Source organism: Harpia harpyja, chromosome 14 (assembly GCF_026419915.1).
Source record: "Harpia harpyja isolate bHarHar1 chromosome 14, bHarHar1 primary haplotype, whole genome shotgun sequence".
NCBI lineage: Eukaryota > Metazoa > Chordata > Aves > Accipitriformes > Accipitridae > Harpia > Harpia harpyja.
The window spans coordinates 8008283-8027468 of NC_068953.1; the positions used below are offsets into that span (position 1 = coordinate 8008283).

At 40.0% G+C, this 19186-nt stretch overlaps 1 protein-coding gene across 1 annotated transcript in view; it reads right to left on the bottom strand.

The window, feature by feature from the left end:
* GRB2 (growth factor receptor bound protein 2) overlaps positions 1–19186 on the bottom strand; it is a 53595-nt gene that overhangs the window by 2934 nt on the left and 31475 nt on the right. Inside the window, exons 3-5 of the mRNA XM_052809046.1 lie at positions 9365–9462; positions 3487–3609; positions 774–942 (exon numbers count right to left, since the gene is read on the bottom strand). Coding sequence (XP_052665006.1) covers positions 774–942; positions 3487–3609; positions 9365–9462 — 390 coding nt within the window. The remainder of the gene's footprint in view (positions 1–773; positions 943–3486; positions 3610–9364; positions 9463–19186) is intronic.

Genomic DNA, 19186 nt, shown 5'->3' on the forward strand with positions numbered 1-19186 from the left:
ACCCAACAGTTCAGAGCCAGATGTTAATTCAGACAAACTGTGGCAAAGGGTGCCTGTGGCACCTGGACAGCAGCATGAATTCCACACCCCTTGTCTTCAAGCTAGAACTAGAATGCTGCACATGGAAGCAAAAGGATTTATCCAAAATTGACAAAAGATGCAGCTACATGCAACCTAACATTCTCATTGCCCTGGGAAATGGAACAAAACAAAGAGCTAGATACACACACGCTGCTCTGCTGGCACTTAGCAGTAGTTTTTGGTTTCTCTTAACACTGGCTAGATCCAAACCAGAAAGCTAGAGATGTTCCATTTGCTATTACCTGTAACCACCTTTTCAGGAAAGGCCAGTACCAAAGCTTCACTGGCTACTGAGGGGTACAGTTCTGGCTATGAACCAGTATAAGTAGAACTATCCTTCCTTAGTGTGTCCTAAAACGGGAGTAAACCCATTGTTAATTCACAGGAATCAGATGACCTTCCTGCAACAGTATCCATAAACACTAAGACAAGCCAAGTGTTCAAGCAGCAACAGTAACACTTTGCCAGAACTGAAGGGGAGACTAGGGAGTTAGCAGGGAGGCTTTGCACAAACATCCAGCTTATTTACCGGTATAATTCTGGCTGCAGGATCTAAAGATACACTTCCACAGACAACAAAAATGTCAGTCAGCTTCTTTCCGCTGCTATTCATTTACTCTAAGGTGCAATCCCACTTCTGACTGTGGTTGCAATAGTCTAAATAGTGCACTCTACGGGGACACTTCTCTTACCTGTGGCACCTGTTCAATGTCCCGGAGAAATATTTGCTGGTTCCTGGAGACAGATGTGGATCTGTGATAATCTACCAGCTCGTTCAAAGAATTGAACTTCACCACCCAGAGGAAATACTTGCCAGCCCCATCTCGAAGCACCTTGAAGTGCTGCACATCATTTCCAAACCTGTGCGGAAAGAATGAAGAACACAAAATAAAGCTCATTATTAATCACTGAGTACTCCTCTTTTGGGATTGTCAGGACAGAGTTTGGAACAAAAAGGTCCTTCAGGTCACAGTGGAAACTGTCAATGACACTGATAATACAGATACCAATTGGTTGCTGTAAAAAAGATTTCTGAAAGCTACTTATCAATTGTATTTTACAGAAACCAGTGATCAGATAGAATCCAAATACTGAATTTATTTTGAAAAAAATCCTGCAAGCTTCACATGTGCTTTCCTTATAATAGGACTTCAGTTTAAAACGAGCTTTTCAAACCACTCTGAATTTGCACAAGTTTGAGGTCTTTTTGTAAAGGATGTGTCACAATACTCTATCTTGGATGACACACAATATTTCAGCTTTTTATTTTACACTACATTGCCACATAGCTGGCATCCAGTACATGTACTTCTTGATGCACCTATGCAGTCGTCTGAGTCACTGACGACAGTGCACAGAATACCTAGGATACATGCCATGGACTTTGCAGTACAAATGCAAGGTCACATTAAAGAAGCTGCACCATGGTGCCTTCCACTTCACATTCCCAAATACAAGATTTTGAAGTCAAACAGTACAAGTGCTTCGGTTTAGCTCTTCACACACAGCAATTTCACAACTGACTCAAGCCACTTTAGGTTTGTGCCACTTTGTGCTACTTTTGCTATGGTCCTGTACTTCTCAGAGTCTCAATCCCTCCCTCACACAGCACCAGTGGGTGTGAGTGATAATGCAACACGTAAGCACCAGTCCCATTACAGGTAAACTGCTGGGAAAACACTGTCACAGGGAGGGTCTTTGGCAGCCAGTTTGGACTTATGCAAAAGACTGTCTTGCAAAACAAAAGAATCTCTCTGGTCCTTAAAAACAACAACAAAAAAACCCCACAAAACCCCAAAATGTTCGAAAGGTGATGCTGCACTGTAACGCAGCAACTTCAATTCTGTGTTAACAATTTTTCCTGACAAATGATGGCATTCAGTTGAAGCTACTTTTTCAACGATTTTATTCTGAATAAAGAGGAACTCCGAAGAGGTCCATTGGGATTTTCCAGATGAATGGTACATCGGTATTTTGACTTCAGTTAAAACACTGAAAACAGAAGACAACTGTTCCTTACTTGGCATGTACAGCTTCTATACAGTGGCTGAAAAAGTAGACACTATCTTGACTACAAAGCTAACACAAAACAACTCATGAGTACTGCCTCTGCTCTTCCTTCCTCAACCCGAGAGCTTCTCACCATTTCAAATCCTGCAGATCACTGTTTAGGAAAAATACTTTTCTATATTAAACAAACAGGAAAAAAAGACCCCAACTGAGAAATTGCCACCAGATGGCAACACTAACCTAACAGGCAGGCAGAGCTATGCTATTGTAACTTTTATGTTTCTTAAAAGAATGCACTTTTTGGAATGAAGCTGCCATTCATATCTAGTATTCCAGCTCAGATGATTGTATCCAGGACAGAAATATAAACATCTCTAAAATCAGTGGCTTTAATCCAGTTTGTTGGCATGACTCAGTGCTGCTGTACAGGAGGACAAAAATTTGGTTACAGACCAAAGATGACCAGAAAAAACAAAAAATACTGTCGAGACAGATCACTGATAGTCACAGAAAATAGAGCAAACTAGGAATCTTGCATGAATAATTGAAAATAGTACTGTTAGGATCCTAAAGAAAACCTTGCTCATTTCTGGTAGGAAAGGGGAAGATTACAGAAAATAAAAAAAAAAGGCAAAATCAACTGCTGGGACAGAATCCCAACCCACGTTAAATTACATCACATACCCTTTCAAGTTTCTAACACCTCTATTTTACAGTGACTTCAGATGGGCAAGATAGGTAGCACGGTATTATGTGGGCCATGGCTAACTAGCAGGAACTCCTGCTGGTTAACAGCCAGTACTACTAGTATGTTTGTTCAAGGATGAGAACTGTTCCTCCTCACTTCACTGTTATTAGACTGAGTTTCTCTAGCAACATGGAATGCACTTGTGAGAGATTGAAAAGGCCTCTGTTTTCACAGCTCCATGTCCCAGTGCTAGACAACACGAATATCCCCAAAGCGTGTGCCAAGCAGACATGAAAAACATATTTGGAAGTGTACTACACAGGGAGAAGATAAAGTGATAACTTCTACTGCAGAAGAGGAATGAAGGAGGATGGGAGAAAACAGGTACACACTGGGCACTTTGTGGCTGTAAGGAGGAGGAATGGGATCCACATACAAACCAACAGATAGTGCCTGGGACTACATAAGCCAGACAGCAACATGCCACCAGGTCAGCCCTGTAGGCTCATTACAAACCAGAGAATATATATATTGTTCTATTAGAGAGGGAATAAATAAGTATCACTGGAAGAACAGGAATGCTACAGGGCATCTGGAAGATTATTCCTGCTCCTCAGCATTGACAATCACCTGCCCTTTACTCATGAGTCCAAATGAGCAGTAGATGGCCTGATTACCACACATGATTGCTTCTAGGGATTACTTACTTGACTGAGAGAGAGAAGTCCCCAGGAGCACTCTCACTCTCCCTGATAAGGAAGGCACCATCGTGTCTCTGTTTGCCTAACATCTCTTCAGCCTTCGCTCGGGGAATCTTTCCAAAAAACCACCTGTGTAGTGAGGAAAACAAAACAATAGGGAAAGTTAAGAATTTTAATCCTTCCACGGAAGAGCTAGACATAGATATTCGAACAGAGATGAAATGATTCGTAACAGAAAAAACTGCACTGCACTTCACTGCCACTCTAATACAGGCTACTGAACCATGCAGCTTTTCACAACGCTTCGTCCTGGCAATAAAGCAACCATGACTTGATAAGCAGGTGCTTGGAACAGCCCTATTTCAGCCAATTTAGCAAAGCAGAGATGTGGTAAGAGTGAAATCCTGAAATTACAGGATTTATTTTCAGAGGTGGAAAAAAACCTGCTCAAAATTTAATGCATTATTCACATTGTTTTGCACCCTATTGTATCTGCAGTTTAGCATATAAAACATCACAATGAGAACCTAATGTACACAATTGCTTCACAGCAAAGTCTTGCTTTGTGAGACTAAGATGACTACCCTGGGAACTGGCTACAACCTTGGACAAAATTAAAATGTCTGCTGTGGTCTGCACTGATATCTTAGTAAGCAGGCCTTGTAACCTAAAGTCAAACAGATTAAATGCCTAGCTCAAGCAAGAAACTCAAGTTCCTTCCTCTATCTCTAAGGAATAAAGTCTTATGCCTCTACATACAAAGTTTAAATTATCCAAACTGTATGATGCCATCAACTCAGAGACAGCAAAGAAGTCCTGCACTGGTGGCTGGTCACTACTGAACTTCACTATGATGTAGCAGCATTTATTTCACTATTAGTACCCAAAGATAATCAGTGGGGAATAACTACACAGTCTCCTTTACTACTTATGCCCCCTAAGGAGAAGCCACCCATGCCTCAGCCATGATTTGCAGAGCAGACAATATAGAAAATTTAAGTTATTAAGGATTAAGCACAGAAACATCACTATTTTAGTGGGTGGAAATCTTAAAAAGAAAAAAAATTAGTATTTGCAAAACGCAAGGGAAACACTGGATGTTCACTCACAGGTTTCTCTTCAGAAACATCACAGCTGTAGACAGCTGTAGAAACAAGATCCTGTCTATGGATTGACCCATCCTGCACAAATGGAAAGTGCATTTTGTATCAAAACCAATTTCTAGTCTCTTTTAGATCAGGTGGTAAGACCCAGCTACTTCAGCAGAGAGAATGAGTAGCTTCATTCAGCAGCTGGTTGTTCCTGCAGCCCAGAGTCCAATCTTTCTGACCCCCATCAGAGCACTGTGGTCAAAGACAGGTATCATATGTCAGAAAGCTAAGGCAGGTGCCAGGAGTAGAGTTACGTGCAGACCAAGTGAGAAAAGTTCCCTCAAGGTCTCTCTGCTTCATTGCAGAGGAGTGCTGAGCTGGGCATGCCATTCAATTCTAGGAAAGATGCTGGTAACACTTGTTTCAGTAGCCTATTTTTTGGCTTTCTCCTACAGTCAGGACAATCTAGCAGCTTTCACATAAGCAGTCACATGAAATAGCTGCACCATGGAAGCCACATCTGAAATTCTTCACAGCTGCATAGAAGTCAAAGCCACAGGCTGACCACCTCCATGACACCACGGGTGAACCTACCTCAGGCAACCAGATCATCAGCACTGACCAACAGCACCTGGTCACGGGATTCTTACCCATATTTACATTTGCATTTCCAGACTAATCCAAGATTAAAGGCAAACAAGGGCTGAGTGGTAGGTCACATGACATGGGAAAAGCAGAACCATCTCCACAACCAAAAAGTACAGCTTTCAGTTCTGAGGAAGAGATCACACAGGATAGAAGCACTTACCACAGCCTATTATAACCATGCAGATGATTGACCTTAGAGGAGAGCATTTAATAACAAGAGCTCCACTCACAAAGTTTACTTTCTACATTGAATGTTTTGGTGCAGTAAAAAGACAGAAGTTGCAGAATCCTCCCAAAACCAGTCGTTCTTAAGAGAAGTTGAAGCTTTCACCAAGTCAGAAGTCACCAAATCTTCCTCTCTAAGAGGAAGCTACCTCTAGAGGTGAAGGAGGACCGATCACTTGATTACCAGGCTCTCCACCTACTGGCAGCCCTCACTCCTCTCACTGGCTGTCTTCAGTATCTGCTCATCGTAGCAGGCTACACAAAACCACATCCCTATATTATATCAAGGTTGATGAGTCCACAGATATATTTCTACTATATGCAACATAGTAAATAAAACAACTCTAGGACATCCCTCTTGTAAAAGGAGTATTCGTTCCATTTAGCTATGCAGCTATATTATGAAAAGCATTTTGGCACTGAAAATGAGACATCTTGTTTACAAACTTGGTTTCCATGATCACCTAGACAATTTTTACTTGCTTGCAAGTCTTCTTGTGTTAGCTTTTCCTTTTGCTTCCAGGGGATAAAAAGTTTCTCCTACAACCATCCAATTTCCAGTGATAAAGAACTTCATAGCATTTAGTACTTTCCTGGTGGTTTAGTATCTGTGCTGCTTCTTGGTACCCGAGGTGGTGGCAGTGACAGCAGAGGGACCATCTACCCGTCTCTTGCTGCACTCTGCTACTTTCAAAAATCGACCAAGAGAAACCATGATGTGAAACACCTTCAAAATTCAAAGGTGGTGTTTTGTTTCCTGGGCTTTTGGCACAATTGTCAGAAAGATAAGGAAGTCCTGAATTTTGCCTCTGCCAAATGTTACATAAAGCAAACTTTATATTAGGATTTTAGATACCTTGCCATAGTTCTTGTTTACAAAGTGTTTTAATCCTGTTTAGTTCTCAAAGAATTCTCAGTTACTTGCATGTGACTTGAAAATGAAAGCCTCATCTTAAAAAAAAAAACAAACCAAACCACCTCACCCATGTCTGTAAAATGGAAGGAAAGCCTGAAAGAGCTCAACAGAACGTCTATAATCCTTCCTGAAGCCTCAGAAGTATACCCTATTTTCCCCCTAATTTTTACTGAATCACTAAAAAGTAGAAGTGTACAATTCGATTAAAGGAAGTAACACTTCCCAAGTAACAATATCAAATTCTTAAAAGTTTTCTGCCAGCTGTTTCTAACCACTTTAGCCATTCAGGGTAAAAGGAGCTTGAATTCTAAATATAAAAAAGATGAAAAGAAAACTCCATAGATAAAAGAACCAGAGTTATTTTGAAGGACTACTGTCTACTTAAGAACACACTTGTAAAGCACCAGAAGTATTGTGCACATATGAATCTTTGCTACGGGATGACTGAAAAAATTAACAAAAATCACTGCATGTCAAAAAACACACATGGAGAATTAGGCCAAAGAAACTGTCCACAACATTCCCATAGCTTCCCTGCTGAAGAGCTAGGCTTGATAACACTTGTCTCCAACTAGCTTTGTAATGTAGATGAAACTCATCCAGTCAGCACTGCAAAACCAAATCCAGGCATTACTGCTGATGCTGCACAGCTAGAAGGAGATGCACTGATCTGTACAACACAAAGTTCACACTGCTTTCAGACTCATTTCAATCGGCAGTTTGGCAATTCTTTTGGCTTTACTTAGCACAAGCATTTAGCTTGGCCAATTTCCTCCACATGTTACAATATTGCGAAGTGAGACTTCAGCAATATCTTCAAGAAAAGCTAATTACAAACACAAACGCTTGAGATGCACACACCGTGAGTCTGATCCAGGCCATTTCATAAACGGCAAATTTTCCCCTGCCCCCTTAAAGACAGAAGGGTAGTCCTGCCACTGAACTGCACTGCTGCGCCTTCACAGGAAGCCTCCCTGCCCAGAGTTTCCTGCAGCTCTTCTCTGAGTATCGTGCCTATGTCTACTTACATCTTTGCTTTGTTAATTGATGTGGCAATTCAGATTAACCCTTCAGAACCTAGGTGACTCAGCTGGTGACTGAGAGGCACCACATTTTCCTTACAGCTTCATTTGCTAGTAGTTACAAAGCAAACTGTGAGATTTGCAAAATACAAGCAAGAAGAAACGCTGCTTTTAAGACTAGCTGTGGGGCTGGAGGATTTAAGCCTCAGATCCTAGGACAGGATTTAAAGCAGTTTTCAGTTGCTTGCTTTCCAAATTCTCTTGCAAAACTCTGGTGCACCTTCCCACAACATGATTTGATACTAGTCTGGTAAAAAAACCCATTCTCTTTCTCACTCCTGGTCAGCTGCCTGCAATTTGCTTTTTGTATGACCTGTATGACTACTTAAGAGAGCTCTGCATTACAGCTAAGCAAACATTATGCTATAAAAACTTTTGCATAATTTCCCAGGGTTGTTAATGCTCTAGTTAAGACTCCCAGCATTGCTGACACATGAAGCTAACTCCATTCAGCTGCCATCAGCAGTTTAAACATCTTCAGAAAAGGTCAGATTAACTATGCTTAAAAACTACTACCAAATTCACCCACTTGCAGGCTCAGATATTGTTCATTCCCTTTTATTATAAAAAAGCGAAAACCTGACAGCTCTAACCCTCTAAAACAAAACACCAGGGATGATTACAGAACAAACTGATCATCACCATCATCATCACAGAAGACATTACCACAGTATAACTCAAATGCCTGCAAAACTGTTATGAGAAGACGTATGATGATTCAAATCAATGAGAGATAGAAATTGCAATGTACATTTGTGATTCCCAGTGGACTAGCACGATCAGGGTAAACTGGACATGTTACTGCAGCAGACAAGGCTTTAAACAATTTCAGTATTTTCTTGTGCATCCTTGCTTCGCTTCCCAGTTGGCTGCACTAAAGCAGTATACCTCCTCTCCTTCTTGGGGCACAGACCCCCAGAAGCTTCCTTCTGCTATTTCAAAAGAGCCCTTAGAAAAATAATTCTTGATTGGATTTAACTGCAGTATCTTCATGATATAAATACACTCAACAATTAACAAATCTATCATCATTTTTTCTGGGCAACTGAAACAATACAGCTCCTTGTAAAAACCCTGATTACAGATTTTGCTGCTCCTTCCTAAACCTTTTCTCCACTTTGAATCTGTTACCCAGAGCTTGCTGTTTTCTTGTTCATATGTTGAAGGGTCTCAAAGGTTGCCAGAGTTTAGCAGAAGACAGCAGAAATACACGAACCGACACAAAGAAAATACCCAGTCATGAAATGCTACTATTTTCATATGCTAGATTCTTTATATCTAAGAGGAAATGTTGAAAGTAGTTACTCAAATACAGTTCTCTGGAGCTGCAAATCAATGCAACTATACTTGCATAACAGCATACACTCTTTGAGGTTGGCCTGTTTTGTGAGGAAGGCATTGGACCAGATGACTGTTAGAGGTCCTGTCCAACCGAAACAATTCTGTGATTCTATACTCAGGATGTGACAAACATACTAAGAGTTCAGCTTCAAATATCCTTAAACATTTTTCTGGTGACCTGTGAATGCCACAATTTTTACTCCTGTCTGCTGTGCTAAATCATCACAAGAACAGAGTCCGGCTTTTTCCTGGGGCAGTGGTGGTGACAACTCTCTACTAAAGAGTTTTCTGCTGATTTATGCCTGACCCCCAAGATCAGTCTGTCTGACCCTACAGCAAAACACCAGAGCAACCACCAGAAAAGCTTCCAAAAATACCCTGCTACATATCTAGCTGTGAAATGAATTACAGTAAACACTACAGCCAGAGATACAACTCAGTAGCCATCCTTTATCTAACCATACATTTTGGTAGACCTGGTAAGGTACACTTTGCAACGTATTCAGCAGAAAACCTTCTTCCTGTCTGAGAGGATGCGCAAAAGTAAGATCAAGGGAGCCTATCACCAAAGCTCTACTTACGGATGTGGTTTCATTTCTATGTAGTTCTTGGGAATGAAGCCATCTTTTCCATTGAGTTCTGCCTTGTACCAATTCTGATCGCATTCTTCATTCAAAACCTGAAGGAAGCAAACAAAAAATAAGCCTACCACATTTCAAGATAGAGCAAAACTGGTGAAGGTACTAGCTTATTCTTCCCATTCTTGTTTCAAAGACTGCTCTTGTAAGATGAACCTATAAAAAATGCTGCTACTCATCCTGCTCCACTGCATCTCATGAGCATTCAGAACTGTGGTGAACAAAAAGCTGGATGAGTTAACTTAAAATAGCCAAAGGATTTTAGTGTCAAAACCCCATGCTTTAGTAAGAAAGTCACTGTAAGCCCACAGGTACTTTTAACAACATAACTAGACTGAGATTTGTGCCAAAGGTTAAGTTGGCTGTCATCACCAAAAAATTCTGTCCAAAATCTGCAAGCCAAGAAATTCTGATTCTTTATCACTTCTAATGATCACTTTTTTCTGAATTCAGCTGACAAACCTGATGCTTTCAGCATAAACGTGATTTCATCCAGCTTTTCTGCATTTGCACTGGTTGCACACGGGATACATTAAAGATTCTAGGCAACATCTATATCAGAGAATTTTACAAAAAACCACCTCCCTTGTGACAACATTAGCACTGGCCCAGCTGCAGATACAACTGGCAGCTTCAGCTGGCTTTGCTGATACAAGTTAAAGCCAGGTTAAATTGGATGGCAGAAACAGTGACTTGCCTGTTGAATATTTTTTTATGTTAATAAAGCAAGTTAAGCATATACAAACAGCAAATGTAGATGAACAAAGTTTCTTTTTTTTTTTTTAAAGGGATACTTTTCTTACTGTAACTTTATTCTAAAATGAATGAAAGATCATTTTAGTCACAAGAGAGGAGCCACGTGAATAGGTAGCTTTAAAAAGCACAAATTCACACTTCAAAGCATACTTGCTCTAAAAATTTTGGTGCTTTATTTTTCATTGAATTTCTGTCAACTGGTACAGTGAGTTTGAAACTACCTCTCCTCAAAAATATTTTATTTGGTGTTGGAAGTAAACATCGCACAGAACCTGCCCACCCTTTAAAATCAAGCACCACCACAACACTTTTCCCTGAGCACTTTCATTCCTTCTCAGCTTTCTGAGGTTCTTTTTAAACTTTACGTCAATGGCCAACAAAAAGCTGGATGTGAGTTTTTAAAAAAAAAAAAAAATACACATAAAGCCTCAAGTCACAAAAGTATCACATGATTAGCACTGCCTGAATGCAGGAAGATGAGGAAATGCAAAGAGAAGGACAACATGAACGCAGACCAGAGATCACATACTACATACGCATGGAGTTATGGTGAAGATATCCACCAAAAACCCCAAAATCTTCATAAGCAATCATTGCCATTTCTGACTTTTTTTTTTTATATATATCTCACTATGTTTCTTTTTTGGAAGGGTGATGAAAGGAAATTAAAAAAAAAGGAAAAGCAGACAAGAATTTGCAAGTGCAGGCCTTAAAATTGTTACAGCTGGTGGAGGTGCTTCAGAAAATTAAACCCTAAAGGTCAATGCTTGCTGCCTTTCAAAAATACATGACATGTCAACACCCTAACGTACCTCATTGCCGACTGCTACATATAAAAAGAGAAAAAACTCAACACCTACTGAAATGAAATCCCATAAAGCAAAAAAAGAACAGAATCTGAATCTCCTCAGTGAATTATAGTGGGTAATAGTTAACTAGCTGTTCCTTAACTCCCAACCGAAGAGGCTGATGGTAGGATGTACATCCCCCAGATACCAGCACTTCCACTGGGGAACTAGCACAGCAGCAGGGCCACATCTACAGAACTTCAGGTGAGCAAAGATGTGCACCTTTACGGCCCATTTCAGGATATTTTCAGTTGAAGAGACTTTAATACTTAAAAGATCCTAAGTACTTTCACATGGATAAAAATATTCAAGCTATCTTTTGTGCAGTTACTACTGTGGGCTTCCATTTCTTTATTTACGAGCATTGTTTTAGCATGCATTACAGTTCAGTCATTTAGCAAGGATAACCTGACCACAGGTCATGAGCAGTTCAAGGGTGGCTCTGTTACAGGCTCTGAGGTAAAATCTTGCACATGAAGAGTTGATGCAGATCAGCTGATGTCTGCTGAATTGCCTTTGAGCAAGAAAACAGTGCACTTCTCTCACAACCACTGTACTGACTGCGAGACAGCATTCTGTGCAGAACCCGATTCAACTCCAGAATAGGAAATACAGGTAGATGACACCAGCAGGCAGCTCTAGGATACTGAGCAGGGAAGATGGAGATTAAAAACAGCTGTGTAAAAAAGTGAATTGCATAAGACTAGGGAGACAGAGTGCAGGGGTTGAAGCCCAGATCTACAACTCAGTCATGCAAAGATTTTGGCACACAGCTTGAATGACCAGGAAGTTTGGTTGTTATATACCTCAGCCAGCATCATTACAATACAATAGAACACAAACATGACACATTTTGATGTGATTTCTAATAAGCCAAATCTTATGCAATAGTGTACATTATCAAAGATAGCACAGATCAAACCTTTGATAAGATTGTGTACTACAAACTCATTTCATTACCATCAGAGAGCAGGTAAGTGATATGGCAGTCTGTTCTTTCTCCAACAATAAAAAAATCAGGTAAATTGTAGCTTCATATGAAGGACATTACCACATATTTGTGCTTTTGGCAGTAGGTATTAAAAATTACCAGAAATTCTAATACCCAAATGTAAATTATTTTAATGAGTTTTATCTTGCTCTGAAGATATGCTAATAGATTTGGAGGAGCCAAATCACATAGGGCTTGGGGTACTCATTAATGCTTGGCCTGAAGCCAAATGCCAGTGAGGGAGCATTGCTGAGGCATGCATTAAGCTTTGTGACCGGAAAAAAAAAAATAGCTGGATAAAAAGCATAGTAAGGTGAACTGCCTACACATATGCATCTACAACCTGTTCAGGGGACTTCTGCTGTAATAATGAATCCTCCAAAGCTCCACAGCGGCTTTGTTTGCTATAAGGACTTATTCCTGCTTCACAGCCAGAATGACATATCTTCATAGCTGGTTGTCCTTTCTAGGATCATATTAACTAGTTGTCACAGCTCCATTCACACCCTGGCAGACAGCCAAACTCTCCGTGCCCTATATTATATACCAGAGAGCTTATACATACACAGTCACCCTGTAAACACTGTTTTCCACTCTCCGGGTCTCTCAGTGTGCACTCGTCCAGAGGCAATAGAACATACTGTTTTCTTTACAAAGCTCCATGTTCACGTATCATTTCAGGAGGAGTCACCTCCACAACACAGGTATCTACAAAATCATTTTTCTGACAGCATCTCAAACAGACACCACTGGAGCTGCTCCCAGTGCTTCGTCAAGCTAAACTGACTTGTACTGAAGTACCTTAAATTCCAGACAACTTTGCAGTCATATGCACAAGGCTGGAATTCTGGTGGCTGCTATGAAGTTGTGTAGCTATTATTATGACAACAGCAGAACAGCCATGTAAAATTTCAGCTTTCAAAAAAACTTATGCAACTAACATCCATTAGTGAAATACAACTAAAAAGTAAGTTGGGAACACACGTAAGAACTCTCTGCACTGGTCTATGCAGCTTAGATGTTTACATCTGACATTGTTCTCTTTTCTTCTAAATTGTAAACTCACTGAAAGGAAAGAACTGGTTTTAAGTAATTAAACCATTTTGCTGCAAAACATTTAAGAAAAGGAATCCAGTAAATCCATCTGTCCCATACCTCTAACTGGCCTCCAAGTGATTTCCAGATAATAATTAAGATTAAAATTTATCATCTGGATACTTAAAAACCAGTGCTATGTCTCTAAGAAAAATAAAGATTCTTAACTGAACTATGGTAAGATTTTCCCAGACTTATCAAAGCTATAAAATTTAGTCTAAGTACTGCAGGTATCACTGGATTTTGCTTTGAAAATTTCCCCAAGTACAAATAAATACAGATAAATTAAGCAACAAAATGAAACTTCAAGATTCACTGCTCCAAACTGAGACAGCCTTCAGAGTCTGCAAAAAAAAATCTAAAAGGCACAAACGCTAATTTATCTCCACAACTGTTAAAAACTGCTGCTCTTCGTATAGGTCAAAACATAAAGCATTCCTTTGCATCCAATCCCCTTGTCTGCTATAGATCTAATCAAGTCTATGCCAGAGTGACTCTTCCTTCCACACTGGGGCATCTGTGCCTGAGAGGAGGAAGAAGGAAAGATATTTTTAGCCACTACGTTTGAACACATACTGCCATGTGATGTCCTCAGTCTGTAGTCAGTCCTGTTTTACAGTAATAGTGGCTCAACTGCTGCCCGTCAGTTTCCTAGTTTGATAACAGATCTCTTATCAACAAAAACCCATCTGTTCCCATGGAAATGGAGAAGCACTGCTGAAGAACCGCACAACAAGCCAGTTCCCAAGTTTTAGCCAGAACAGTTCACACACAGCAAGCATCCCCAGCCATTTTCAATTCCATAGCTAGCAAATATTTCTAAGCACAGCTTTTCCACCCTTGTGAACTGTTGCACACCAGTCTTGATCCTCTCAAAACCAAACAACTTTCAGGAACACGCAGGCACTAAACTTGAACATAACAAGCAGATCTGGCATGTCACCTCTCAAGCTGACTCCCATATGCAAATTTGAAACTAAACGTAAGGCCTCAAACGTACTTATGTGCTAGCGAATTTAGCCAAATTCATCAGAATGCTTGGGTTTTGGAGAGACAAAACCCAAAAAACTTGCTCAGAGAGGGCTCTGAGTTTTTGCTGAGCCTCCCCTTTTCCCTGAACTGTAAGGTTTGGGGGTTCTTGCTGGGCTAACTGAAACAGAAGGTAACACAACTGCTCAAGTACAACCTGTTAGCTGCCAATGTGTTTTTTCTCCTCAACAAAGTTGCGCTGACACTGCCACAAAGAAAACAATGCAGTAAATTAAAAACACTCTCAAAGTCTCAGGAATCCAAGGAAAGCACTCATGACACTCAAACGAGGGCAGGAATTAAAATCAAAGAAGTGAACAAACGATTCAAAGGCAGCAGTTCTACAACTGAATTTTTAAGCCCAGAAATTACTTGTCCCAGGGTGGAATGGTGGTTGGGAGAACGGCTCTCATTCTCCACAGAGGCGCTTTAACACAGCTTTTCATTTCAGAGAAAAATGGCTCCTTTTCTGCTCCAAGAAGAGAATTATGAACTAGCTACAAAACCAGCAAGTACCCACTGCTTCAAGGGAAGCTACACCTGGATTCAACAGAACAAGATCAACACAGTCCATTATACAGCATTTTTCTTCCCCACAAACTTAATGCAAATGGCACCACAGGATATTCAAATTCATCTCTTCAGGGTTTTGCAGAAGACAACCCAAGACATGGCCTGGTAACCTGCAGCTCCCTGCCTCATCCTCATGTTGCACAAAATCCCCTGAACAAATGTATCCTCACTCTGGCTGCCTAACACCGTCAACAAGGCAGCTGCACAGAGGAAAGGGCATCTTAAGGAAACCTAGGGTAATCTGCATGTAAAAATGGCATTGTAATTCAGGTCAAGCCAAATCAGAATTTTTCTTTTCTTGGTTTACTCATCATGACACACAGTACAGTTAATTTTAACTTCAAACATTCAATGCAAAAAGACACATTAGACAATTAAGTTGACTAGCTCAAGAACACACAACTGCTAAAATGTTTTAGGCTTTTCCTTAAATTCAATTTATCATAATCACACGTAGGAAATGCAAAATATCCACATTTTTCAGATCAAAACCTAAAGCATGTCTAAACATGGTGCTTTAAGATTGTGAATACTTGCTCTCTAGGCAGATATAAAAAGCTGTGAAAACGCTTAACAACCACTGAGCAAGTGTTACTGGAAACAGCCAGAGAAAGATTGTTTCTTAAACTGCACTCAACTACCAAGTATTACATTACAAATACCTAAATAATGCACGTAGATTGTAATATAATGCAATAATGTGTTATGAATACAGGTTTTCATTCTCACCCTCACCCCAATTCTCATCATCACTATAGAAACACTTCTTCCACCCTTATCTTTTTTAAAGGCACAAAAAGAGCACAACAAACTCCAAAAAAAAATTTCAGAAGGTCTGCCCACCACAACCACCAGGAAGTACAAGGGCCCTTCTTCCCCACTCCTCAAGCAGCACTTTTGTCAGAAGCCTTATCTGAAGTGACAACTGTTACTTCAACACAGCACACACACTGACTTTTCACGTTGACAGCACTTTCAGCAGGCCAAACAGATGAAAGCAGGAATCAAGGACAGCAAATTTTGAACCCGTTCAAATCAAAAGGCTAGTGTCTGGGTTACGTAATGCTGTCTTTAGACATATTTTATTCTTAAAGAAACTAAGTTATTTCTATTCATCTTGAAGGAACCTGGCAACGTAGTCCAAAGTAAAATACAAGACAAAGCTGAAGGACAGCAAACCAAAAATGAAAATGAAAGTCACAGTACACAGCCACTCTAGGATCTAAGCTTCTCTTTCCAAACTGTAAGTAATATTGTCCTCCCAAGTCTATTGCACAAACTTACTCACCACTGGAGGCTTGTTCCATGTATACATTTATAGGTAAATCCAGTATTCACCTAACCTTCAGAAAGGGCTGATGGGAAGAAGTAGCTAGGTAAGATTACAGGAAAGGATATTACTTTTACCTACGTGAGATAAAGGCAAGTTACAATTACAATTTCATGCAATATTTCACCATGCAGAACTCCAGATAGAGAGCGAGAGATAGTGGTCAAGAAATCCATAGTAGCACTGGCTGGCAAGAATGTCGTAACAAAGCAAAGTCCAAAGAGAGGAATATAGCTAGGAATGAGCATTCAAGCTTTCACTTCAAAACCACTTTGATTTTTTTGTGTGTAACACAAGAATACTTGAGGCAACTTTAAGTTAGTTGAGGCACAATCAAGTCTAGCCACAAGGACAGAACTCAGCAGAGACTAACTTACCCTGCCTCTCAGGCCTTGCAAGTCTTGTACTACTTCTTTCCCTCTGGCAAAGCCTTCAATTATGAAGGCTTATTTAAGATAATAGGAGAAAGAGAGAGAGAAGTAAAAAAAGCACAATCTAGACAACTCTCTTTCCCTATGGGTCACCTTTTTTACATTTATGTGGCTCAAAGAGATAGGAGAAAAAACCCCAGTATTATAAATTATATTGTAGTGACCTCCAAAATGTCTAATGGAGATCCTGGAAAGAGTCAATAAAGCTCAAGGAACTTTGCCACAGGTCTCGTCTTCAATGAAGTTTCTTTCTGTGTAGGGAGTTTCCACTAGCAAAAACACAAAGGTAAAATGATAACAAAGTCACCAATTCTGCCTACGTTGCTTGTGAAGGATAGATAGCGAGATGTCAGCCTCAGCAATAACAGAATTCTCTTCCAATTAGTCCTCCCACTATTACCACTTGTATAAAGGTTAAGCTATAGATACTACAAATTGTGTATTTTCAAGAAGGTTAATGCAAAATCTCCATCATAGAGAGAATGGTAGTCTGCAGTAAAAATTAGTATTGGTGATTTTACAACCCAAACAAAAATAGCTTTATAGAGCTAGAAGCAGCTACAGCTAGTGTTCTAATTAGGCTTCCCTCATCTAAAAGACCCCCAAGTGTTTCAGAAGCAGCAGGGACTCTCAGAAGTGAGATTCGTTTTATGTTCAGCAACTTTTATGGTGCTTAAGTGAACACTAATTCTGACAAACTTCATAACATAAGGATGACTGTTCAACATTTGGATGTTGCAGTCAATGCACTGTCTCATTTCAGTGCTTGATCAAAACGGAGTGCAAAAAAGGAAAAAGATTGTTATCACAGCCTAAGCTCCACAGCTTGGCTTGCACACATAGAGAGCAGAATGCTATGGGATTCACAAGAACAGTTTCTTAAAAAGAGGAAGGGGAGTGTTGTTTTTCCCCGAACAGACCAAGGGTTAGTTTACAGTGACTGAAGACCAGGACCAGCCGCCTTTTATAACTAGCTGTAGTGCTCAGGATGTTATCACGGAAACAGAAGACAAAACATCCTTCCTTAATCTCAAACCCAATCCACATTGAATTTGGAAGCATTGAAGAGCACAGCATTTTGCCAGTTTTCTGTTGTGCAGTGTGGATTAGTTTACTCAAGTATTAGTGGAGATGGTCATTTGCTTGCATACGAGTGCCTTTCCTCATTGAGTTTTTATTTAAAAAGTAAACAGATTAGCACTGTTTAATTTAGGTTTAAGCAGAGTCCCAAAAGAAAACCATCAGTGAAGCACACAAACTGAGGAACAGGTCAAGCTCTGAACCCTAGAAAACTCTATGCCATCCTCCCCTCTTTTTTACCAAGGAAAGAAAACAACCTTGAATTCCGAGTAAAAACCTGCTCTATTTGGGAAAGGTTCAAAATCCAAAACCACACCCCAAAATAACCCAAATGCATATATGCACATCTGTACATGAAGAACAGAGCATACATTGCCTTAAGCATCTAAATAAACCCTCAATTTTGAGAAAAATTCTGAAAGAACTACTTTTACCTAGTGGTCAGACTAACATCTCCTGGTTTCTATTCCTGTATCTGCTACTAACGCAAATGCTATAAATTCCAGGCCCTCTTAAAAGAGGGGCTGTTCGAGCTATCCCTTCAAGTTTAGCAGTATGGATACCAAGCATAAAACACATCTGTTATCATATGCTCTAGACTGTTTATCCAAGTACAACCAACTACAACTTTTCAGGCCTGTAGTGAAATCTTAAGGCTTTTGTAAGAGCTCTTGGCACAAGCTCTGAGGGATGAATGTCGAAAGTCACTCTACCAGAAAATAATAATAATAAAAAGCTATTAAGCACTCCAATAAGAGTGCTTCAGAGTTGCTTTCAAGCTTCACAGGGAAACACTGCAGAAATATCAGCGGTGGTATTGTGGCAATTTGCAAGCATATAAAAATCATACATTTCTCACTCATGCAACTTCTCTCATCATGCCGGCTCTGTTGTAAACCATTACTTGATGGTGTGTATCAAACAGAAAAACTGAAAAAGGTAATGAAGAACAGGCAATCATAACATGTGCTTGTCATTCCAGCTGTGGTTGCCCTTTTACAACTTTACAATACAAATTAAGCTGGTCACATACAGTAAAAGTGAAAAATACCCTGGGGAAATACACATGCATGACAGTCCATAAATCAGCCTAGATTCATAGCTTGTGAAATCCATTACTAATCTGCTTTGCATAACAATTTTACCCGAATACCATATAGTTCCTATTTCTATCTGCATGTGTCCTATTTTGTCCTAACCTCTCTTACTAAAATGCACTGCCAAAGAATGTATTTCTCACCATCTCTGAGGAAGGAGATACACCTGTTTCTCAGAGACAGGGACAACTCTTCTGTGATCCCTCTAGGACCAGAAGGCAGAACTCCTTGCTAGTTGTCCCACAGCCTTTAAACACACTCCAGCAGTCAACATGACTAAAACTTTCAGCAGAGGACAAGAAAGGCTTGCATTTCACTGAAGTACAGGATATTGCAACAGTAACAACCAGCCCTTAATCATCTCATGCTTGGTACCCCAAACATCTACAGATATAAAATCCCCAAAACTCCTCTATCAAGAAAGAAAGATAAGAAATGCCAAAATGAAGACAGTTGTGCTTTCTATTCCAAATGGAAGATGTGTACCATTCTCTCTGCTATACTTCATTGCCCAAGAAATGACAAAGTCCAACAC